Raw genomic sequence first — 26,537 nt, 5'->3', positions numbered from 1 at the left:
CGTTGTGCTGCTAAGCATTGTGTTATAGAACGGTTACGCTATCAAGCGACTAAATTCAATGCAAAATCCGCTGCATCATTTCATTCTCACGCCATTTAAACACAAATTCTCCGTGTTTCGAGCGATATTACATGCGTTAAGAAAAAACGGAACGCATCCTTATCCAAACACTATTCATCGATTCCGACCAAACAAAACCAATACTAAGCTTTTTCGCGATAAACGAGGGAAAGGAGAAAGGAGGAAAACGGTCATTGTATACGATTTTCCCATTATTTCACCGTGTTTCAACCAAGTATTACGTGGCTAAAGCACGAATCGCAATTGTTACCATCGTTGAATGCCGCAGCGGCGCGAGCCATTTTAAACGAGATCGTAACACCCGGACCAGCCTTCGTGCAACCTGCATTTGAATAGAATGGCCATATAAATACGCGACAAATATATGCAATTAGAGTCGTTCAGCGAGTTGCTGTTCCAACTCCTACCGTTGTCCCCCTTTGCATCGCGTTCTTCCTGTACAAGTGGCTGACGAAGCGTGTCGCAGGGAATTTGCGAACAGATTCGACCACGAATAGGGTCGAAAGTTAGAGAAATTGGAATTGCATGGGTTTCTCGTACTATATTTGACCAGTTGGTGATGGCGATGGTGTAATAATGGTCGCGTTTGATAGGGAGAATTTACGGATGGACACATTCTACGTGCTATTCAATTAATCTCTCGATATTTGTTGTACAAATATTTGTGGGTTTGAATATCTTACAGATGAAGGTAGGAGGTGAATGGGTATTATTCTTAGTTAAAATGTTATTTACCTGCAGGCATATTCCTTGTATCAATTTATATTTAACGGAGCATTTGATCTCAGTTATTGGTAAAGAATTAACAGTAGAGGGATCTCTTATTATAACTTTATCAACATACCGAGAATAATTATAACATATGATAAATCTTTTAATCGGAAGCAATTTTTTCGGATGTTTCGAAATGGTTGATGGGACATTTTAACTAAGAACAGAAACATAACAAGTAGAACTGTATAACCTGTATAACCGCAAAACAATCCAATTACGAAGGGTTAAATCAAAGCCATTCTCGGCCACGAAGCTTTTTCAACGTCTGCCTTTCGTTTTCTCGTCTCTTCTCGTCACGAACTCCCCTTAAAAGGCCCATCGTTGTAATTGCTCAAAAAATAACGATTCCTACCGAGTCGACTCCGTCGTTTATTACACGACACACGCATAAGTATATACATATGAATGTGCACACACAATCGCAGAAAGACAAAGAACAACGATCGAACGATTCATCCAGCGTTGTCGCTCAAGGTTCACGAGCAGAAGGGTCTCGAGATACTCCGTTGATGCGGTGCGGTGCTAACAAAAGGTAATTAGTTTAGAGTAATTAGCTGTTTCACTTCTCCCTGCTTTTTTTCTTTTCTTCGTTGCCCTCGCGTTCCATCTGTTCTGCTTTTTCCCTGCCGTCGAAAGTGAACGCGCTCATGATAGTAAAAAGTAATTGTTCTGTGCTTTTTTTTGTCCTTTAATAACACGATACCGTGGCTATTGACACAGAACCGAGAGAACTTCGCGTGCTCCCTTGGCTTCTCAACCTCCAAACGATTTTAATGAGGAATCTACTTAAACATCGTAGACACAAGCATTTTGGAAAGGTTCGTGTGTACTTGTTTGGCTTTTAACGATCGGGTACAGAAGTTCTGTTAATGGTATTGTTCATATAATCTGTTCGTAGTCGATATTGTTCCTATACTTGTTTGATTGTTTAAGCAGTTCGTGTAATTTATTTCTTTCCAGCTCAAACAGTCTCATGCCTAATTTAATTTAATAAAGTGGACTATGTATGTTATTACTATTAGATGCACAGAACTAGTTAAAAATACGTTCCAGATTCACATGACAGAATGAGGTTCGGGCGCTTTTCCGGAAATAATAGAGCCCGGCTTTAATTAACGTCTTTATTCCCGGACGTTTAATTAAATACAATGTCTTGAGTTAATTTACAGCCCGGCTGTTGAACTTCTCTTTCAAGGGAGAAGGGGACCCGCGTTGTTTTATGTAAATAGATCTCCGTCGGTTCCTGCACGAGTTGGAGAATTTACTTTTCGCAAGGGAGACGAAATTTCATGAACTGCTATGGTGGCCAAGTGTTCGAATGGAATTTGTAATATACAAATGAAATTGTTATGTTAGCAGCAATGTAATACGTGTTGAATAATTTTGTGAAATAATATTATTAATAATATTACCGTAGAACTCCGTTTATATGACATGATCGTTAACATAATAGCAATTCACCTAGTTCTTTCCACTAATTTCATAACGAAGCCTAAAACTTCACTAAATTCAATTTTTCTAAGTATGTCTCGACGAAAACTAGCACATTAATCTGTAAAAGAAGAAACAGGAGCTTTAAAAAACTCGAAGTTTATTCCAGCAAATTCCATCTTCGATTTTTCAACAACACGTTGATTGGCCTTCCGACGTGATAAATTGACCTTTGTCCGATTATGAACGACACCACCGTCTACCTAGAAGAAATTCCATAATACGAACGGGTCTAATCGATAGGCAAGCAGATGATCGTGGCCCGAGAGAGCGACACTCTTTATTCTAGCAATTATTTCTAATTAGCGACGAAAAGTTCGCCGACCTCCGCGGTTCAAGTGACTTCCACGACTGTTGCTTTAGAAGATCTCGAGCTTGCACCACGGGATAAATTAGCACCAGGCTGCAAAATGACCGACGTCGTTTCCGAGGAAAGAAAGAGGACCACTTTCATCTGACAACGGATTCTTCGCGACCCAAGAATCTAGAATTTACTCGCTACGAACGTCTGGTAGAAAGGTTGTAGAAAAAGTCGTGGAAAATATTGTAGAAATGAATTTAGAATGTAAAGATAACATTTTTAAAGTACCTTCGTAAAAAAAGAATGGAAGATTTAAAACATTCGCGTACAGATATAGGAAACAAATATAGAAACGTCGATGTAAAAAGCTACAAGAATTTTGAGAAGGTTTGTGAAGAAAGATATAAGAATTTAAGAATAAATATTGTAATATCTATTATATATTTTCAAATCTGTCTGACACTTTATCAGTATTACTGTGATAATAGTTTCGTAATTGAAATATATTTTGCCGAAAGTAAACAAACGTCCAGATCAAACGATAATACGTAACAAACCAACGTTCGAACAAATTTACCACATGGCAATTCGGACATAATTGATCCTACATCCTAATTACACCCCTACATAATACGTAATCTCATCAATTCACGAACATCAACTTCTTTGGGTAACGCGCCTCTTCGAAATTCCGGCGAACAAGATTACCGAATCTAACGCGTTACCCTCGAACCAGTCGCCGATTTCGTCCGAAATAAATGGCCTTTTCTTAACGGTACGCGTAATTAGGAGCCTATCGGCTGGTCGCGTTTCCTCACGAAACGCCGCGCGTGAAATATTTCCAGAGCGGCAAAGGTTCTCGACAGACCTCCCGGCTACGTTCTAGACCGTCGATCCAAGGTTCATCGACCAACCATGACGGTTTAGCTACGAATAAAGGGAAAAAAGAGGAACCGTTCGAGATTGTATTGCGAACGAGGGATATTTTAAGCGAGAAATTAATTGGTCACATTTAGAGCCCAAGATTTCTGCTAGTTCCGCTAGGACATTGTCGGATGTAGTAAATACACACAAATTGTAATGTAAATTGATATAAAACAAATTCAAACTAATCGCAAAGTAATAAATATGAACGCGTAGCATGAATGTATATTATGATTGAATTTATATTACGCAATGTCCGTAAAATGATCGAACCGATCAATCACAAAGTTCTAAAAAAAGAAACAATAAATAGCAATCATTTGTTTTTTCGAAGATGAATTTACATGGAACATCAAATCATCGCGTAAAGTGTTATACGTAGCCTGTAATCGCTGCAAAACAACCCGATATTTACCAACAGATTAGCAGGATTCCATACCGAAAGTTTCGCAATATCGTTGAATCTCACGAACAACGATATTCCCGTCCGAATTAACGGTTCCGTTCATCGTTCGTTTTATCCTTGGATCCGAAACAACGCTTCTTGGGCCGTCTTTAATTCCCGCGGCCACGTTACCCAGAACCACTTTTTACGTCGCTTCTTGCGAGCAATCAAATTTGCATTTTCGAGTGTTCGTTCTCACGCGTCCGTTATAGCGTCTCCATCCAATAGAATATAGTTCTTTATGCCTGAGTTGTTTGCCAAATATTTTCAAATGAAATTAACATATTCATAGGCATGGCCGCGGTACTGGCTCTTTTCATGTGTAAAATCGAGGGTCACTCGGGCACTTGCTATAATCAGACCTTTGTTATCTTTCGTTTGAAATTGTTTCGTGATCTTTCTATCGTGAAAACACACGATGAAAGATGATTCTCGATGAAAACTAAACGTTATGAGTATTTGATAAAAGAATAGTTTCTTACTATTTATATATAGAAATATCGAATTTAGAATAATTTCGTAACAACTCAGGTAGGAAGTGCTGAAAGTTGAAAGTGTATATTGAGATTACTGATTAAGATTTCTTAAGGATATAAAAAAAGACAGGTATCAGATAATAGAAAATGAGAAAAATCATAGCATTCTCCAACACTAAACGCCACAACGCGAAATCGCGTACGGAATGACACCTAGCAGCTCGCGTTGATGGAAATACAGTGGTCGCGTCATTGTTCGGATTAAAAACGAATTAAACAGGCAACATTATCCAGCAGGTCATTGAACGTGCTCCGAGAGAACACGCGAAATTTCGACTGGATGCGCACAGGACACGCCTTTATTTCCGTCAAGATTTATATCCCTCGTGGCGAATGAATTTTCGGCGGGAGAAATAAGAAGGAAAAAAGTAACAAGCGAAATCTATCAGGATGAGTATCGCGGAGATTTAGAGTAAACCCCCTGCCACCCTAATGACCGAAACGATTGGACGTCGCTAATGGTGGAACGGGTTCGGAACACCAAGTTAATTTCGGACGTACCCACGGCACTAGTTTGCTTTCGGTGCGTGATTATTTGATGCCCGGCCAAGTAATTGCAACGTGTCTCGGGTGTATCCTGGCTCGAAGGATGATAGGGGCGACTGTTGTTTTTGGATCTTGGAAAAAATGAAGATTTATGACTGTGTTCGATACGGCTGCTTTTTATTTCGCCTTTTGAAACTTTAGATTTGAAACGATTGGAGGAGAATAAGATGATGGGAAGATAATAATCAAGAAATGCCGTTTGATTTTTTAGACAAGAAGTTGCTATTTTTAAATCGCTTTTTATAATCTTTTAGATGCAATAATTACACGAGCAAGAAAGTAGACGAAAGAATAATTAGAAAGCGCAGTTATTTTTGTCAGCCAAAAGTTATTGGCTTTTCGTTATTTTCGACGTTCGAAAAAGTAACAGAAATGTAATAAAAATACTAATTGCCAAACATTTTCATTTAAACTGTTCTTTAAGCAGCAAGAACAGCTATGTTCGCATACTTTACTTTTACTTCCATATTTTGCTTTACCCCTTTAATCTTGTATACCAGAAACAGTTACACAACCTGAAATGTTGCTTAATTTCATGCAAATGCTTTTGATGCAAATGAAGACCGACATTATTTTTACGAAATTTTAAGCTAATTAAATACACGATGTTTTTATTCGCAATTTACATTTGGCCGGTAGGGACACGGACGAATTCGGAGCATCCCCTTGACAAATGACATAATTGGACGTCGACACAGGTGAAACAGGTTCCACTTGACGTGGAAATTGTTCCAGATATACGCGAACAGGTTGCTGCTTTCGGTTCAGAGATAATTGGCGCACGCGACTTCAACATTAAGTGTACCTATTTACAGGACAAGATAACGCGAATACCGGCACAGGTTGTAGCAGATACAATTTCGTTCCCACTGTGATCCCTGAGAATCTGACAAATCAACAGTTAGTCTGACACGAATAAAAACCGGCCAAATTATACATTCAATTATGTGGCTATGCAAATAAAACATGCGTTTAAGTGAACCTACTTGCGAAAATTACCGCAACCAGTGACACATTAAAGTATAATAGTGCTGAAACGTATGTAAGTGATATAACAATTTATGACATAAACATTTTTTTAATCCATTCATGCATGAAGATAACAGAAGAAAAATACGATAAGTACATTTTAGAAGACGATGCGATTTCTTGCTGTCTTAGAGAAGTAGCTTTCTGCAATTCTGCAACTTTATCATCCTTCTGCTAAATTTCCTTTATGAAACGAGTTTCATCGTAACAAGTTACTCGCGTTATTTATGGAATTATCTAAACAGACTATGGATTAGAATCTCTAGAATTTCCAATCTCGGAAAACCATTCTCAAAACTTGCTCAATTTTTCAAGCAAAACTTTACCTAAAAATCTCTTGTCAATGACTAATACCAACATCCTACTATAATGCAATTGAAACACAACGCCAACTTATCAGCCACACGACATTCATAAAAACGGAACGTTTCGGACAACGAAAGCGAGGGTTGGGATACTTCAGGAAAGAAGAACGAGCAGCGATACAACAACCAGGATCCGATCGAACAGACTACCGAGCCGTGTACCATTCGGATATCAAAAGGTGTCCTTTATTTCGGCGCGCTTGTCACCGAGTCCCTTTATCGTTCCACGTCCAACCAAGCTAACTTTATATTCTACCATGATATTCCCTGTTCCATGGCGAAACTGTAACTGCGATAAGACCAGCGGCTTGGCAAAAATTCAGCAGATACAAGCGAATTTATTTTACCTCCCCACATAAGGACGAAAAAAGTCGACAGGGCGCGGATGAAGATAATGCGAGCAAGGCGAAACGAATTCGGTAGATACTCTTGAAGGGGATTTCGTTGGTTGGCCGAGTGGAAAGAGAATTTTGATGCAGTGTGAAGAATTAAAAGTGTGTATAGCGAGAGAGAATGAGAAACGGACGGGTATTAAAGTTGAAAGGTTGATGTCGGCAGAAAAGATATTACGGTGGAAGCAGTGTGGATAATTACGAGTCTCTGGTGGTATTGGGTGGAAAACGAATGTGTATTAAATGGTTTTTGTCGTTGTAATTCCGTCGAGATTTGAATTATAGTACTTGTAATTCATGGCCAGTTTTAAAAGAATCATAAAGTGTATATTATATCACCGATGCAATATGATTCGCGGTTGCTACAGTGGCTCAGAAAAATATTTGAATATTTACAGGAGATTTTTATGAACATATATAAAACATTTTGAAATTTCATCAGTACCGCAATGGGACACAATAATCATGATTATCCTCATAAAACTTGAAACGAATTGGAAAATGTTGTTACGTTTGTTTCATGAATACAAATGGAACATCATTTTAAATGCGAACAGGAAATAATCAGTTAGAGTTCTACAAACCGTCTAACACGTATCTAATTACCCAATATCTAAAAATTTCACACGGTTCACGAAACAAAGTAGAACCATTAATTCGGTATTACACATTATTTAAGATACAGGATACTCATTGTAAAGATAAAATCAACATATATATATATATATCATCCTTACATTCGACATCTCAAGAAAGATGTTCGTATCACATATAACCCCATAATTGGTAATACTATTAAATATTTAATTTTATATAATTGCATAAAATTCTTAATTACTCCGAAGTTCTATTAATTATTAAAACGTTCTTTGTATAGAGTCGTTAAATCTTTTTATTGTCTATAAATTCCTTAATTAGATCAGTTTTATTTGTAATATAATACGAAATTGGTTCATTTTAAACTGCAGATATGACTAAATGATTGACGACAGACTTGACGTAACAGTATTGCCAGAGACTTAATTTACCTAAAAGGCTTTGCTTTGCTCTGAAAGGAGTTCCCTGTAAATTAATAAATTAATAAAACCAATAATATATTCATAAATTTATTAATCACCGAAATACAAAAATTTATGTACTCGCAGGCGTAAAAACGAATTTACAACCGATATACTTCCTTTTATGTCTCACACAGATAAAAAATATGCTCTAGCTAAGCAGAGAAGCAAAACGGAGACCCAAAGACCACATAGTTCACGCATAATCCAGCCTCGGTCAGGGGTTCAATAATAAATATGCAAAAAGGAGGAGCATCGATGCCGTAAATAAAAATGGCGGGTTTGCGTGCTGCGATCGCCGCGCGTAAAAGAAGAAGACGAAGAAGAAGAAAAAGAGGCCCGAAATAAAAGGACGAGATCGAATCGAGAAGAGAGCATACGAGCAGAAAAGAAACGAAGGAACGAACGAAAGAAACGACCAGGCAACTATACGCAACCAGCGTGTCCTGGTAATCTCTTGATTTAGTTTGACTTAGGGCCCACGGTACGTGTTCCCTTGGCCACTTTGTCGGCTACCTTCGCCAACGAACGATGAAGATACGGAAAACAACCGGTGGATGTATCTTGAACTTGGAATCATCGAACCCCGCGATATCGAGCTGACATCTTTATTTATAGAAGTTTCCAGTTGGTCGATGTGAATTTGGAAATTTAGGTTTCTTCCAGTTTGCTCGGTTGGCCAAGAATGTTTGATCACAGAACGAATAGTTAAAATCTGCTTTACAACGTGATTTTATAAAAGATATTCGATATACTTATATTAAATTTACTAAACTTCAAATCGCCCTCCCACCCGAAATAACAATTTTATCAATCGTATCACTCCTGTCCTCTAAATCTCTCAATTTTATCTAATATTCCGCATGTCCTCCTTATAAATAACAATAAGAAAAACTTATTTCGTAAAATGAAGTAAAAATGATGATATATTAAATATTTTAGGAAGAACGCAAATCGTTGGTTCAAAAGATCAATTAAACAAATATTTCCTCGCTTTCATCTTCCTCGCGGTTCGTTTCAACATCGAGCTTCGACCAAATACATCGTCTACAACAACATAGCGAACAATGATCAATCGATACTCGATATCGATCGGACAGCTCGATAGATCATTTATCTATGCGTTTAACGAGCAACGATATAGTCTAGAGGTATTAGGTGTTTGCCACTCACCTGCACTCGCTGTCTATGACGATCCTGTTTCCGCTGCCGCCTCTCCAATTCTTCTTTTCTCTCGATCAACGACCTTATCTCGACCGCGGCTACGGGCGCGATGCTATCGTCAGGTACGTCTGTGCACGAGGGTAATCTCTTGAGGGTGGAAACTGGCTCGTCTTCACCCTCGCTGTAACTTTCCACCAGGAGCTCCGAGTCGCTCTGAAAGCGAATCAAGGATTCCGTTTGAATTCATTACTCGGGACGACGAGTATGAGAAAGGGGAGCTGGAACTAATTTTCTACATAAATTACTTTGTTTCATCTCAGTTTTTTATTCTTATTGATCTTTCTAAATTTGTTTCGTGAAATTAAATTCCTTTGATGAAAATGATTAGTGTTTCATATAAATTTACTTGTGTTTGTTTATTGCATTGGTGGAAAGGCAATGTCATTTTCTGAATTAGAACAATAATTTTGAGTGGCTCAAATTTCACAGTTCACGTTACCCTTCTGAATTATCTATCATTTCCCAATATCGATATTCAATAATGAAAATCTTCCGTAACGATATCGCCAAACAGCTACTCCCTTCTTCTTACCACATTTACCCCTTCCCTTCAATTTCCCTAAACGACACGTTAATCCCTTTTCATCAAAATTCCATCTGCCCCTGAACGAACGCGAATGAACGAATGAATAATTCACAAAGGGGGAACGAAGAATAAAGATCGTTGCCATCGTCCTTAAACAAAATTCTTTTTCCTCGCCAAATGACAATTTTCAACGAAGAAGATCCGCTAAATAACTTTGCTAGCGTGTTTAATACATTTCGTGTCGCGGAAAAATGAAAGCTGACGAGAGAATTTAGCTTTTCTAGGAAATGTGAAATATAGTCATGCTTTTTTAGATTCTAATAAGGTAAACTTGAAAAGAGAATCCCTAGATTCAAACGATTTAGATTCACTAAACTTTCTGTTACTCAATGTCTCAAGCTCAGCATAGTAAAGTTTTATCCTCTTAATACACAAATTTTTCTTTACTTTACTGATTATGAGTAAATAAAAATAATCAATTGGTTAAATTAAAACTAAGCTATTGGCAATGTGAGAAATATCCTTTTGCCTTTTGATATACTGTATTTCCTTGATCAAATTCTTGAGAATACCCCTGGAATAAAATCCCTACGCCTGTTCCAATCCAAAACCCTGATCTATTGGAATTTAAATAAGCACTGTCGTCTGACTATCGTCCTTAATAAGGTTAAGTTTACTGTGTTCTGAGGAATACGTCAAAACTATGAATTATGTATATAAATTCTTATGAGCATACCTACGCATTTCGATCTTCAAATATTTCAATCATTAGATCATGCATCTCCTATAACTGTAGTATAACGTGTTAACCTTTCATAGCCTTGTACATGCTATTAGAAATTACTAAATTACTTGCAAAATTTACATATCAAGATGTTCGTTATTAGAAGCTGATATAGAGCACAAAATAAACTTCACACTGACAATTATTATGCATCAAGTACGTTTATCAACTTTAATGCAAATATTAACAAAAAAAAGAGAATATCGCGTAAATTTATGTAACTAACAAACGCGAAAGCAAAGTGACTACGCGCATGCATGGGAGTGAAGCGCGATTTTCGGCGCATCAGTGGCGCCCACTGTTGCAGTATCGGTGAGCGCTAACGTTAAACGCGCGTAATTCGAGTGCAACAATATTCAAGTTTTGAAATTTTTATTTTTTATATTGAACTTATTATCAGATTATTGAACTTTATGAATACACGATTATACAGAAAAATTATTTATAACAATTATTAGATCTTAGTTCAACTTGTTAATCAAGGCATTACTTAACCAAAAACTTGTATAATTATAAAATTAATTATTAATAATGACAGATTGATTCTTGAGGTCTTGAATCTGCAAGTCTAAATACGATGTAATTTATTTTTAATAGAGATGATACAATGAATCAAAAGACACGAAATGTATAAATAATGAAATTGCTATATCCTTCAAATCTCTTCAACATAATGGGAAACTGAATATCTGGTCTCCCTATATCAACAACACATAAAATCTGCAATCTCTTCATAAGTAAATAAAATTCCGATCATAGGAGGTTAATTGACTTTTCCTTTTTCTTTTTGCAAGTTAGTTACCTGCTCTGGTGGTGAACTCGGCGTGCTCGTGCTCGATGCCTCCACCACGGAGACGTACTCGCTAATGCCAGTTTCGCTCTTCTGCAACTTCAATACCGGCGTCTCGAGGCCGCACAGGAACACTTGGCCGAAGAACAGAATCTTGTTTATCCTGAGGCACACTTGAGCAACTTCCTGGAATACAACATGAGCCAAGACTTAGCGTGAACGGAAGAAAGAACGGAGGACACGAGTCTGTTTTGAAATTTCAATCACGAGAGAGATCGACCTTTGTTCGAACTTTATAACAAATAAGCTACGTGAAACAGTATCTATGTCCCTATTAAATTTGATGGAAATTTTGGAATATTTTGAACAATATTTATTTAAAGATAATTTACAAGTAAGTTGAAAAATACTATGTTTTGATGTACTTAACGTTTTCGATACTTCACCATATGAACAATTTTTTATAAGGCTTTTAATGAAAATACCGCAAGAATATTTTATTATTACTTGCATCTGTACGTAATATATTTATACATAACAAATGGCCTACCATATCTTCAGTTTTTTCGGCGTAGCAGGGATCTTGCGGATTCGACATCAGCGGCGTGAATCCTGCCAAGGTCATATCTTCCGGCAGTTTTACCAATTCAAGTTCTGAAACAAGCAGTTAGTCGAAAATTCTTTAATAAATCGCAAATTTACAATCAACTATCGCTAAAAATAAGACCCCGTGCATAAATTTCACGCTTGAAGAACAAAATTAATCGCACACCCTGTCGCAGCAGCTTCTCCAACTTGGAAGTTGCTTAAATATGCATGAGCGTACTTCACCAGTAAAGTACCGTTTTTCAACTTCATGTCATAGATTAAATCGCAATCGCGAAAGATTGTTAATTAAACACCTCTTGTACTTTGGGAGTTAGATTTTTAAGAAAATTAAGTGCCTTTTCATAGTTAATTAACACAATATTCATTTTAATCTTGGAAAGTTTTGGGATAATACAGTTCAGGTGCTTAATAATTCTGAGATTGTTTAAAGATTATTTCAGCTTTAATGCACAATACGTTTACACCCAAAGGATTAATCAATATAGGTTTTATACACGAAAAACAATCCAAGAATTATGATCTGGAGGACATGTTAGTGACACAAATATGAATCTTAAGGGGTCGAGCTACTTTTGTATAATAGAGTCACTCCTATTCCACAAAATCGAAAAATCTCTACCACCCAATTCCAATTATAAAATTTATAAAAGAATCCAACGTACGTCCCACGAGGAATCAAGATCGTTCTTATGCATATCATAACTATTTTCAAAACATTCCCAATCAAATTATTCGTTACACATGCAACGGTAAACAAGTGCCATTCAAAACAGAAATAAAAGTCTTCTATTCCACAAACGATAAAAAAATCATCTTATCACCAATCTTCTGGAAACATTACGAATAATACCCTACATTAACTCCCTTCGAACACCAATATCACGGTATCACGTATCATTAAAAAAATTCGACCAACAACCACGATTGCCACTCTTCGGTCACGTTCCACCAAAAATGCACTCGAAAACCTAACAGAAAACGTAACTACAGTTAGAACGCTTACACCCTGTGAACACGATTACCAGTAGAACAGTCTGCGCATACAACGTTAGTACCGTTGTGCGAAAATTTACGATATAAATATCGAAATAAATAGTTACGAACAGCAGTTAGGTATTGTAGCCAGACGGTTTCCCGAAAATTATGCCGCTGGATCGAAGCGACAGATAATAACGATCGGCAGTCTGTTATCATGCAAATATCGAGCGAGTGCACCAACGATAAACATTGGTCAACAACTACCGGGGAGTGGCAGGGCGTTCCGGTTGGTCCCAACCACGGATGAAAGAGGCTTAAGAATATTCAACCTGTCCGATGACACGGTCTACGTGTACAGATCGATCCGTTCCTTCGAGTTACATTGTAGCTGCGCATACCTCGCGTCATTGATCGCCGATAATGGAACGATTTAACGACGGGAGGAACAGCCCTGCCTCGAGACTGTCCGGAACAGGTATATGTAATCGTTCCTGTATGTACAAGATGGTACTTTGAAGGCATGCTTTTTCGTACCCGTGGTATGCTACGAAAATTATGGTAGTCCTTGTATATGTATAATATAGATTTAAAAAAAAAAATAAAAACAAAAAGGATATAGGCGTAATATAACATAACTTTACTGAGAAAAAGCCTAGTTTATATACAATCATCCGCAAAAGCTTTTGTACATGTTATTAAAGGTAGCCCCGATTTTACAGCCAAAATTGAATTATGAAGTTTAACATAATCGGTACTTAATAGAGTAATATCTTACACAGCTATTAAATTTGATTATATATATTTGTTTTCTGTAATAAATTTTACAATATACAATTTATTAATCCGCAATGTTTGAAAGAAGATGGAATTACATTATACGGCTTTCTAGACAGCAATTTTCATGCAGCAAAATTTTACATAGTTTTCCTAACAAACTTCCCCTTTTCCGCCGAATCAAACTCCCTAAATTCGATCCCGAAAAATTTCAATATTCAATATGCCCATCTAAAATTTCAATATCTAGTACTCGAGCGCCTAGCAACTCTCGAAATACCCAAAGCCTATCTATTATAACAATGTCCAAAATTTGATAGAACCGTGATGGATACTTTGCATCGTATTGTCAAATTCATAATTCGCTAGTGTTCGACATCCCCAGGACGATGTTGCGACTACCAACGATTTCGAATGCAACACGCCAGCCGCCATTAATATTCGGCTGACCGCGGCTTGAATCGCTTTACACAGGCTGCATTTATCGCGAATATTACACGAAGTTCATGGTCAGCGTGGCCGGGAACTCGCGCGGAACGTGAGGAGGATCGAGTTAGGAGGATCAGCGTGGCAGCCTTCGCAATCGATCATCCGGAGGACCTCGCGCGAGGTAGATTAAAGCCTGGCTCTCGTCCCGAGCCTGGTGCAAGGAAATATAGAAACCTAATCGCGCAGGCGAAATAGAGAGCGTGCTCGCCTTGTTAATGCGAATTCCAAATAGGTGTCGTGGCATTCGCGATCATGCGAAACCCGTATCATTCGTGCTAACAACGCGGAGGTTACATACTTTCATGAACAGAGTATTCTAAACCGCGTGGCATGACTTTAGGGATGAATGGAAAGAAGATATTGAGGAACATAGGAAATATAAAAATAAGGAGACAAGTTCATAGAGATATAAAGATAATGGCAAGTTTAAAAAAATATGTACTTTTATCTTGCTGTACTCAATTATTTTTAATGATTATGCTGTGAGTAATAGAATCTAAGATGTAAAGTTTTTAATACTATTGTGGGTTGTATATGGGTCGTAAATGACCCAACTTCTTCGTTGCAATTTTATCTGCTAACTTAACGCATATATGAATTTTCGAAGACCCATTCTTATTTTTTCAATTAAAAAATTCAAGTTCCCTCATCCATCAAACGATCCCAAACCTCTGAGGAGCAAAATAAGTTTACAGAACCAAAAAGCTTAAGTCGGAGCCCGGTAGGTATACCATCCAACCAGCCCTTGAAACATCATAATCTCACACGAAACTCTGCCATCAAACAACGACCACTAGTAACATGACGCAGCGTAAACTCTTTTCTCCATCGAACGTCTGAACAGCATCTCTGCTTGAGTCCGCGAGAACCTATCTTCTCGAGCCGGTCGAAGACCAGCATCGCCCAACACAAAAAGAAAAAGCAGAAGGAAAGTAAGAGAAAAAAAGAACTCATGAAACAGGGAGAGAAAAAAGAAGAGTGGAAAGAGAGGAAGAAACATCTTGGATGATCTTCACAATAACATTCTTTCTCGGGTCCGGTGGGCACGTTCGCAACGCATTGGCCCGCCCAACGCAGCAGCCACCATCCTTTTCTCCTCTTGTACCTTTTGTCCAATTTATCCATTGTGCCTCGGGTGTAACGCGCAGGTAAATCGAGAGAGAAGAGAGAAAACGTATCGAGATCGTCGAGTGGACAACGAAGGATGGAAAGAGGGAAAAGAGAGGAATACAAGGGAACGCAAGAAACCATCCGAGCCAACAAATTGGCATTACGGCACACGTTACTGGATGTACCGTTACTGTCTCAGTTCCTTTTTCGAATCGTATCGCCGGCTGCGTTCTCGCTTGCACGCGATCCAACAAAACCGGACGTTCCTGCTGCTTAGCCTTTCGATGTTTCGTGATTTTTCCCCGGGGATTTGGTTTTGTTCCTTTTCAACCGGGAAGAATGGATTTGTCGCCTTGGTATGCACGCGTATGTGGTGTGGTATTCGTAGGAGGATTGAGAGTTCTCGTGCTAACTGAAAGCGGAATAGATGACTGCTGCTTGATAGTTGATGCATTCGCGTATGATTGGTTGCCTTTTTTGGAGGAGAAAGAATCTTTTGGTATTTGCTACTTCACTCGTAGTTGAACTGTATCGATTAGTCGATTAAAGTCGATTAAATTGGAGCTCACAAAGTATTCGAACGCTTGTAAAAATCTTTTGAAGCAGAAATAATAAAATCATACTAAGTTACATTTTATGTCCCAATAAAGAACGAGAACTGATCGAATAGTCCGTATTAATATTTTCGTTTCTGATTCTTTTATTCCATTTAACATTTCATATAACTAGAGTTCGTATAATAAGCGCTCAATTTTTCTTACTACCTATTGTTTTTCGTTCATATAATAGAAGTCCGCTGTTACATGATGGATTTAACCGCTACAAGTTCAATTAATTGAACATTGAGCACAGAAATATTATTTGGAATACTTACGTTCATTTTTCTATACAGTATATAATATACTATACTGTATGCTATACCGTATACGATAGATCTAAACACTTCATCAAAAATTCGAGTAACAACTATAGTTCTATTCAAAGCACGTAACCATGCACTGCTTAACATAATGCAATCGAGTCGCCGTATCAAGCCATAAACTTCCCATCTAACCGACTCCGTCGACTCGAGATGGATAATCCATGGCGGATAACAGAACACTGTCGGACGTTGTGCTAAACACTTTTTCGTCTACTTTTCAAAGGAGAACAACCGTGATTTAATGAATTAACAACGGTCCACCTTGTACCGTCGATACGTACCACGATACGATCTATGAATTATGTACTGTTATCGCGTGTAAACCTGTCTCAAAAGTAAGTATAACACGACCAAGGACGCGCCTTGAAACTGGAACGCTCTTTCCCAGCAGTCTAGATCCGTTAGGGTAGACCTAGTTCTAACTCTGGAAGACTCGATTCTACATGGAATTACGAAGAAAATTTTGTGACACTATGATTTAATATCATCGGCAACGATGAAGCTACAAGGCCTTTAAGTTGCCATTTTTCATTACATCATCGTGGCGATGCGAATTAGTGAAAATGACGAGATATCGAAAAACTTTCGATTGACAGCGATGAACGCTCCTTAAGATCGCATAAGTAATCGGCAATTCGTACGATTTGCCATCGTAGTACGGGGTAAAGCGTGAAAAGATTCGAACGCCGCTAAATATCGTTGCAATTGTTTGTAATGGAAGCTCGTTGAGCCGGTAAATTCATTAATGCGTCGATCGTAATTATCCCGAGGCTTTGTCGTCGATTATGAATTTTTGCTTGAATCACTGACTCGTCACTGGTAGACCTATTTATTTGTCGAATCGCAATGAAAGTTAGAGAAATGGAAAACTATATAATAAAGTATTGCCATGGATACGAAAGAATTATATGAACTATTGTAAAATACTAAACTTGTAACAAATAGAGATTGATTTTAGAAATAGTATTACATCTGTAATGTTGTGATATATTTATTATTAATCCTTGTTCATTTTTATGAAATGTTTTGTAACCAACGCGATAGATTTTGATTTTGTACTTAATTTCATAGTTTTGTATTATGTTTAATGTTTAACTATCAGTTTCTTCTCCAGTATAAAGTAATCCACATAAATACCTCATAATACTTAACAAATTGAAGAAGTACTATAGATACAAGTTCAACACACCACAGTTCCCACAGTCAGCTATGGGAGGTCAGCAGGATTGCTTTAAAATTTATTTTCCCATTTATTCAAAATTCATTTCGCATTTTTTTATAAGGACCGTTACTACCATCAATCCTTGTAGTTGTAACCTCCGTGACAAACCTAGAAAAATCCGCGGAATTTGAGCCAAGGAATCAATTAACCCAAAATCCCCCTTAATTCTCCATCTTCAGAAGCGTCAATTCAACACGACCTGTGTATTAGCGTGTAACTTCACCCTATGAAACATTACCGTGCATTCATAAATCATGCTGCATACGAAATACATCCAACGCCTCAACACTCTGTTTCATTAACTCGTAACACGAACTTCCTTCCTAATGCCTAAATTTCCTTGTATTTGTACAATTTGAATATCGTTTGATATCATTTCGAAAAATATCCGAATTTTTGAACGATAATAATAATATCTTGCTAAACAATGAAATTTTTATATAACTGACATATATTTTTCGATGATTTGGCAATCCATTCCAAAGAATATCATCGATTTGCTAGAAAAACGACGCAATTAAGGGAAAAGAAGAAAAACTGTTTAATGCCCGAACACTATATTTTAAATATCTTCAAAAGTATTTTAATTTGTCACAAATGAGCTAAAAAACTGTCGTTTAAATATCTTTAAAAATTTTGAAATCCAGTACAAATGTGCTTAACAATGACAATTATTTGAATATCCTAGAAACTTTTGGATATCCGCAAATATAGAAATAAATTCAAGAAACAATTTCTCAAACATCTTCGAAAAAAGATTGAAATCCAACACGAACTAACTCAAAAATCATAATTTAAACATGCACCTATAAAATCTATAATCTGCTACGAAGTGTCCTATAATCTAAAATACATTACAAAAAGAATTGAAAGTGGCGTAAACGAATATAAAAAGGGAGCAAAGCAAAGTCAAAAGAACAGACACGGTAACTTGGCGTATTCCTGTAGAGCAAACGCTGGAAAACGATTGGCTGGCGACTCGTAATCGGTCGGCCAAGACTTTGAGTGTATATGGCACTGCAGTGGTCACATCGAACGGATTCACCGTTACGTAACCGGCGGCTATCCGCGGGTCAACACACGGCCAGAGGCTTCACCGTTCGAGGAACTTAGGTTTTTCGATTAAACGACTGGTCCAGAGGGGACTTCGAGAGAGACACGTTATCGCGGGATATCGTCGCGTCACTGGCGCATGAACGTTCGCTCGGGAATTGCGGCATCGGAATGGTCAGACCGCGTAATGAACATCAGAATGACGTGGGTGACGTTTGCTAAGTCGCGAAAGGAGATTTTTGAAGCTAAGGGAGAACGATGGTAGACCGATCGAACCGACAATTTCTCTTTCGACAATAAAATGCTTGAAGAGACCATTCAACTGGTTTTTCAACTAGTTTCAAGGTATTTCAAGTTGAAGATTCTTTTGATTTCGATCAAGATTTACAGATCTTTTTGGTTGAAGGTATTTCTGGTGTAAATTTGGGTTAAATTCAAAAGGAATAGCGATTCTTGTAGGAAGATTCGTCGAGGTCTGTTGATTTAACACGTTCTCGCCCAGCGTGATTCGGCTAAGTTTCCTGCGGAGCCCAAATCCGACCGCCGGTTCGCAGAATATAAATAGAGCGGCAAGCAGGAATTCATCGTTTGTCGCCTTCGATTCATTGTTTATAGCCTTCGATTCATCGTAAAGAAAAGATTATTTATTTCTGAGATGGAGGAAGCGATAAGCTTTCCAGTTGGGATATTCCGAGGGATCTCATGGCAGATATCTCAGATCTTTCATTTAGTCGAGAAGCATACTTGTGAGACGTACGTCAGTGATTTTTCATCCTCAAAATGTTCAGTAAACAGCGTGAAAATATATTTGAAAGTAAGGAGTCTACAATTATTGTTCGAAGCGCCCAAAATCACCCCAAATGTGTTTGGAATGTTTTAACGAATACCATGCGATATAGAATAATGTAATATATTATACAGAATATAAATTAATAAAAAGTATACTAATAAAAATAATAAGTAATGTGTTTTTAATATTTTTATGTTGTATATCCTATATATAATTTCGTATATTTAATTAACTCGAACAAGAAGAGCGTCACCATACTTTGGTAACTGGGCGCCCCACGCCCCCACGGAAGTATACCTGTCGCATAGATACGTACGACGTAGCGACGAACGTATTAAAAAATCTTTCGTATACATATTTTTATCTTTGGAAATAAATAGACTTCTGTGAACTTCCTGTGTACAACCATTAGTTAACTCCTCGACTATAAAACTATCTACACGTCTGAGAACTCCGTTCAATAATTACTAATTACTTTCCACTTGTACTATTTTCATCCTGTTTTACACTTAAAATTGTAATCTCATCCAGCTGCTACTTCGTTCCGTCTTCGAATTGATCACTACTAAATCTAACTAAAGATCGAGCGAGAATTAATTCGCTTTTAATCACTTCAAATCCCATGTCAAACAGAATCTCATGACTAACGATCCGGTGAACCGGTCAAGCTGAGTTTACTTTCTCTATTTTCCAAACTACATTCCCACCGTGGTTATGTCAAACTATCCTCAAGCGTTTCGTTTTAGTCAGATAATCGTTGAACAAGTTCTTTATTTTCAAAAATATGTATTCCTTTCTTTCGGAAATTTTATTTCTTTTGTCACAAACTATAATAAGTTATTTATCCAGCATCCAATACTCTGTCTAACTGCGCAGTACACTGTATATTCTACCCATAAAACAAACTAATCAACACTCTCCATACTTGACAGAAACCCCCATTTATTTTTCCCAAAAAGAACTCTCTCTTCTCTTCGATCTCGACTCCAGTCACGTTCTTCGTAAATGAAAAGTGCAGCACGGTTACACACGCAACCTCTTATCAACTCTGTCCAAGATTACTATTGTTACGATACGCATTCCTGTGTAACGTTCACCATGCAAATCACTGCCGGAATATTAATTTAGCGCCGATGCGAAACGAGAACAAACAAAAGGCTCGATTCCTCTGTGTGCATCCGCGTGATACTATTAGTCGGCGAATTATTGACGTGACATTAGTAATACCCGTATGACTGGCGATATCAGTAAAATCCGTTCGACAAAAACCGAGTTCCTGAATCTCTGATTGCATTCCTACGGCCATTAGTCGTGCAATTATAATACGGTTACTCCACTTGCGTTGCTCGTACTCACATTTATAATGGCGCGCATGCCGTATCATTACAGTAAAGCCCACAGATAGTAAAGTTCCATTAAAATTGTGGATATGAAATAAGAGCATCAACCTATCTTGTACCTCGTGTTATTCAGAGCCACGTAGTATTATTACAGAGTGTGTCCGTATAGGCGTGATTGGACATTAAGGAATGACGCTATCGATCGGTACCGGATCGATAGATGTCTTTCATTTAGATAACAAATGCTTAAGTAAAGTACACGTTTTGTTATTTGAGTAGATAAAATATTTAAGTTTCATTTTTCTTTGGAGAGAAATTTCTTGATAATTACGTGGAAGAGGACACAGCTCGATTTCAATCATCTCGATGCACGAATCTTTCAGAAGCCAAACTGATCGAGTCCGGTTTTTCTCAATTTCATTATATAAGCACACGATTAATGTTCAATTAAAAAACAAGATAATTGACTTTCTTGAGAATGTTAATTAGGAGGAGGTGATATAAATAATAGAAGACTCCAAGGTAAATTTCCAAGTTCCTTTTCAATATCATCAATTTAATAATAATAATATAGTTGTTGGTCAGTGTAGGTTCCAAACCACTCAAATATTATCCCGACCAATGTTTAGGATCAAACATGCTGATAAAAGTATTGGAACAGACCAGCTTCTCTTGTAAAACTCTGTGCGAATTTGTAAAGGAAACACGAAACATTATTTATTACATTCTTTTATGAAATAAAAGGACCAGTATAATAAACAATAATCATCGCATTGCTTCGTTAGAGCAACTCCTTGACTACTAAAAATCTTGTTTTTTATGCAAATTTCAATAATTCTTCGTCTTAACCACGTAGAACATTACAATTTATCTAGCAACTTTTGGCAGTCGATGTACCAAACTCAAGTCTAGACAATCCTAATTAAGATAGTATTTTGATTTCGTGGCCGTGTAATAAAAAACAATGCCAACTAACGGCAGATCCAGCCGTCAGCAAGATCATTATTTAACAGAACATCTGATCGTTATCTGCTCTGTTTGTGCCAATCATCGTCATGTCAAGGCGTGTCAACGATATTCTAAGAATGCTGAACGGATGGAAGGAATGGCGTTTGAATTACTGTGATCGAATCGAAAGTGGTAGGCTTGAATTGGTTCGTTGATGGATTTCTAACCAGCACTTTGTTTTCTAGAATCACTCGGTTTAGTTGAACGTGTATTAACGATGATCGAATTAAATTGGTCCTGGAGTGTTCTACTGAGAAGATGTTTTTGTTGAGAATTTTTAATGTTGAAGAAATCAACAGCGTTTAGCTATTTATGAAAGGAAATGCATCAATTTACGAGAAATTTTATTTGCAAGTGAAAAGTATTTGAATTATATCAGCATGTTACGTGTAGATGGAATTTTTCCCTTTTTTTATTAGATACTAGTTATAATTGTATTTTTATAGTGGATGTAAGATTGTGCAAAGTCTGATTCTGTTTTACGAAATGATTAAGAAATAACAGGGATAATGATAGAAAAGTCGAAAGATCTAGTTAAAATTCTAAATGTTTCGAACATACAAAGGCAGAGAATTTAAAAAAAGGCAAGCTATCGTAGGTACGTAAATGGATTAAAGCGATCTCAAAAGCGTGTTTTACAGCATCCCTCGGGGATATCAGTTTATAAATTCACTCACCGTCTTCTCGACCCTCCGCGTCCTTGGCCTGGATAAGAATCGTTCTGGAGTAATTCAATTTTTCCAGTAGGTTCACCATCATGGCCAGCCTGCTCCAGGCGTCTCCAGGTGAGCTGCAACCAGACCAGAGTTTTCGTTCAACGTAAATAAGGAACGAATCAAATTCCCATCGTTAGAGGTGTCTAGCTATCGGTTGAAATCGCGTAACTAGAAACCGGAAGGATCCCACCGCGGATGATACTTCCCTATTGCAATAAATATTCCAGCAGTGATTCAATAAACTGTCAGAACAACGAACCAACTACATTACATCGAATAAGACAATTAGGCGGCTTGAGTTTGTAAAAGTGACTTTACTAGTTTCGTTGCTACTAACTTACTGCTATTATGCAAAAGAATTTATAGCACGGATAATTTGTAACCTATGACTCGTAAAATTTCACTGATAATATTAGCTCAATTGTGCAAGAAGGTTTTCATCAGAATTTCACGATCCTTGCGTTCATCGAACAGCACGTATCGGTGACATCGTTAAATATACGAGATGTCGGTCCACCGGTGTTTCTCTGACGATCGCGCGAACGTTCTCGCGAGAGAGCGCGTATCCATCGGCTACTTCCGTGTTACTGTAAATCCAAAGTCGTCCGTTTAATTATTTTCACCGCGATGAATGGCAGTGCGCGGGGGATCATTTTCCAAGCTATCGATCATTCGATGCTATCGTGCACAGCCCTGGAGGCGGCGATAAAGAAACGCGCAAGCAGAAAGACAAGGAGGAAGGAGAAAAACAAGAGGAGGAAGAAGCAGAAGAAGAAGAAGAAGAAGAAGAAGTAGAAGAAGAAGAAGCGGATGTAAAAGAAACGCGCACGACGCTTGGCTCCAAGCCGGGATTAATCGATTGCCGTCATGAAAGGTCATTCGTTAATTGCGCTCTCTCCGCGTGCTGCACACGTTTCCGTTCGTCGTCCAATCGGCGAACCTCTTTATCGCTAAATTATTATCGACCGCTTCTGCGGCGGCTTTATTGAAAATTAACGCGTTCCTTGAAAAAATACTTGAATTACGGAGACGAGGTGCCGTGAATGGCTGACTAGCAAATGCTACGGTTACTGCATGCCTGCGATTAACGCGTAGGGAAGAGATACAGTAGCATGTTCGTTGCGAATTGAAAGTTATTATAGGCTACTTTGTGTACATATCGTGATTGGGATAAGTTGTGTGTTTAAAACCAGGACCGCTAGAATTACTGTGTCTAATCTAACGTGGAACATTGCAATATCTCAGCAAGTAATTTAAGAAATCAATCGATAACAGAGTAAAATATTTTGTTAAAAGCAAAAGACAAGCTTATCCACATTTACGCTCCGCTAGGAAATCTGTCGTTGAATATAGTTGATTGTCGTATTTGAAAGAGGGTAAAACTTTTTGAGAGGCGAGTTAAAAATAGTGAAATTTTTTAGCAAAGGCAAGATATTACTTTTGCATGAATTATCATTTAACACGTTTGTTTTTAAGTGTTCGAAAGAAATTTGTTTTCTTCCTGTCGAAATACGTATGTAGCCAATACGGAACACATTGAGCGGTGCATAATATGGAACTTGTCAATGATGCTGCTCTACTGATGATGATGACACAGAATTACATTTATTTTCTAGCGGAAATTACAAAAGAGATAATAATAGCGAAGAGTAAGTCCAGAGAAAGAAGAGTTCAATGTAATCGTTGTTTTCCTTGGGGTCACAAAAAATGTGCTTTGCATGCGTCATTCACGAGATCAATATGTAGAACACAAAGAAAATGAATATAATGTAACATAAGTAACAAAAATAGAGAACAATTGTTTTGTTTGTCTTTTCTGTTTAAATAAATATTCATTTCTCACAGTAAAAATAAAGGTTTCTCAGATTTCTTTAGAAATCTCCAAAGTGTTCCATATTACGTACCATCTTTCTTAACTCGTTCCATTTGATCTTTTTTACATTTTTACCCAAACTTTTAATAATATTATGTTTCTTATATTTAACAAATTCAATAACTAATTCTCAGCTATTAATTATTAATTTTGTCATGTTTTAACGTTAGTACCATTAAAAAGAAAAGCATGTTTCGTTTTTTCGGGAAGCTTTTACAATCAAGTGTTCTATACCCTGTATGAGTAAATTGACAAGTTGTAAATCACAGATATATAGAACTTCTTTTCACAGTTTTACAAATCTTACGTCAGATATGAAAGAATATTAAACGGATCTCTGCAATTCTCTTTCATATTCAAATGTTTAAAAAAACAGAACTCAAAATATATTGTATAGTGACCGACAAGAATTACAAATGAAATGTTGCATTAACACAACATTCCAGATGGGTTAAACCGTAAAGATCACATTTTTATCGATGTTTCTAATAAATATTCCCAACCTCCTTTTCTCTCTCGCAAAACACTCCAGAACGCCACCAAACACTGGAACCTCAAACTGGACCAACCTTCCAGCATAAAAAAGGCAGACAACGCCATAGAACATAAATAGAGAAGTTTGAGTGGAAGAAGGGAATAGTGGGAGGACATGAAAAAAACGGTGACAGTGATTGATCTCGCAATTACACGCTCTCAGGCACGCGCGGTGGGAAGATCAAAGTTGCTATCCTCGATGAATGGAGGTGAAAAGAAGAAGAGGATAAAAAAAAGAGGAAAAGGTGAAAAAAGGAGAGGGAAAAAGATAGAGAGGAAGAAGGAGAAGGAGAAAAGCAGAGAGAGAGAGAGAGAGAGAGAAAAGGAAAAAAGAGCGGCAAGGGGATCGACGGAGTCGCGATTCGACGGCAGATTAATTGCGATCCAAGTTCTATAAATAACACCGTAGAGCAAATCCACGTTATTCAACGAGCGAAGAAGAGGATCGAGGAGGACATGGAAGACGATCGACGATGTTACGATCGCGTCCTTGCCAAGGAAACGCTTCGCTCGCATAATTGTTAATCGCTAACGAGCAACAATAATTAACTTATCCAGGCGGACATAGTATAGTATGGTAAGTTAGGTTGGTTGGGCTGGTCGAGTTGGTTGGTTGGGTTGGTTGCGCAAAGAGGCTGAGTCTTGGATCGCGAGTGTTCGCGCAGTTACGGGACTAAAGGGGCCTTGAAACTCGTTTAATGGACGATAGATCGCATCAGTCGGCCAAGCACGACTGTTTTCTCTCTTTTAGACCGGTCTTTTTTCTTTCGTCTCGTTAGAAAGATCCTGAGGATCGATACATTCCCTCGGTCCCCGCTCGATCCTGAATAAAAAGCCTTGTCTCCGATCGTGCTCGAATCATCGACGAAAAGACGTCCGGCGCACGTCTGAAACGGTCCCCCTCGCTTTTTATAATCTTCGACTCATTTGTAATCACAATCAACCGTAATTAGACTGCGGTTTTTGACGCGATTTCTTACTTTTACGAACTCATTTATTTCCTCGGATTGATTTTTTTTTTTTAATCGCTTGTTCCTTTCTCGACAACATCGAATTTCAATGATCGTCGAAACGAGACCCGTTATCGTTTTACGTGCGCACTGACGTGACCCTCGTTCCTTTAGGCTGGACCGTGATCGTTAACAACCTGTCGCGTCGATCCTCGCCGGCGATTCCATGGCATGGCTTTCCTTTGTCAGCCATCGAAAGGGTGAACGCAAAAAAATAATTACACGTTGATCGGCGTTTCCTCGAACCTGGCCGTGTTTTCCATTGCCATCGCATCGGTATCTTGTGTACTTTTATTTCGATGAGTCACTCCCACGCTCCACGTTTCGAGAACGGAACAGGTTCACTAGTTAAGATACTTTAACGAACGTTTGCTACTCTACCCAGCTGCACATTTTCCTTTTCCAGTCGAAGGACGATGTTGAAGAGAGATTTGTCGGATGGGAGTTGAATTCGACATTTTATCTTAAGTGAAGATTACATTTTTTTATTCAGATGTGATTTAGCTTAGTTAAAAACAGAAACAACTTATTCGGTCTGAAGATAGATAATACGTCTTTTAAAAATCCATGAATTTCCATGAAAACGATAACTAAACATCTGATATCCATTAGTATGATAATCATTAACACAGTTTTTCTAATATTTATTGATTAGGTTTAAAAATTGCTTACGTACAACAAATAAAAAGTGCGGCATGTCATATTTTGCACCTGTGGATTTGCTTTACCTTCAAAGACCGCGAGAAGAAACACGATAGGTCTATTTGTGTTGGTTTTCTGATCGTGGTGATATTTATAATGATCTCATTCGTCCAAATGATGATGCTTCGTCACAAAACAGTA

At 37.8% G+C, this 26,537-nt stretch overlaps 1 protein-coding gene across 4 annotated transcripts in view; it reads right to left on the bottom strand.

Moving 5' to 3' along the window:
* Positions 1-26,537, bottom strand: part of LOC139985682 (telomerase-binding protein EST1A) — a 138,939-nt gene that overhangs the window by 21,769 nt on the left and 90,633 nt on the right. For all 4 annotated transcript variants that reach the window (XM_072000291.1, XM_072000294.1, XM_072000292.1 and 1 more), the window contains 4 exons: positions 22,239-22,351; positions 11,817-11,920; positions 11,279-11,452; positions 9,116-9,319 (listed from right to left, as the gene is read on the bottom strand). In XM_072000291.1, coding sequence (XP_071856392.1) covers positions 9,116-9,319; positions 11,279-11,452; positions 11,817-11,920; positions 22,239-22,351 — 595 coding nt within the window. The remainder of the gene's footprint in view (positions 1-9,115; positions 9,320-11,278; positions 11,453-11,816; positions 11,921-22,238; positions 22,352-26,537) is intronic.

The sequence above is a fragment of the Bombus fervidus genome, chromosome 3, assembly GCF_041682495.2.
Source record: "Bombus fervidus isolate BK054 chromosome 3, iyBomFerv1, whole genome shotgun sequence".
Taxonomy (NCBI): Eukaryota; Metazoa; Arthropoda; class Insecta; order Hymenoptera; family Apidae; genus Bombus; species Bombus fervidus.
This window is presented reverse-complemented; position numbering and strand designations above follow the sequence as displayed.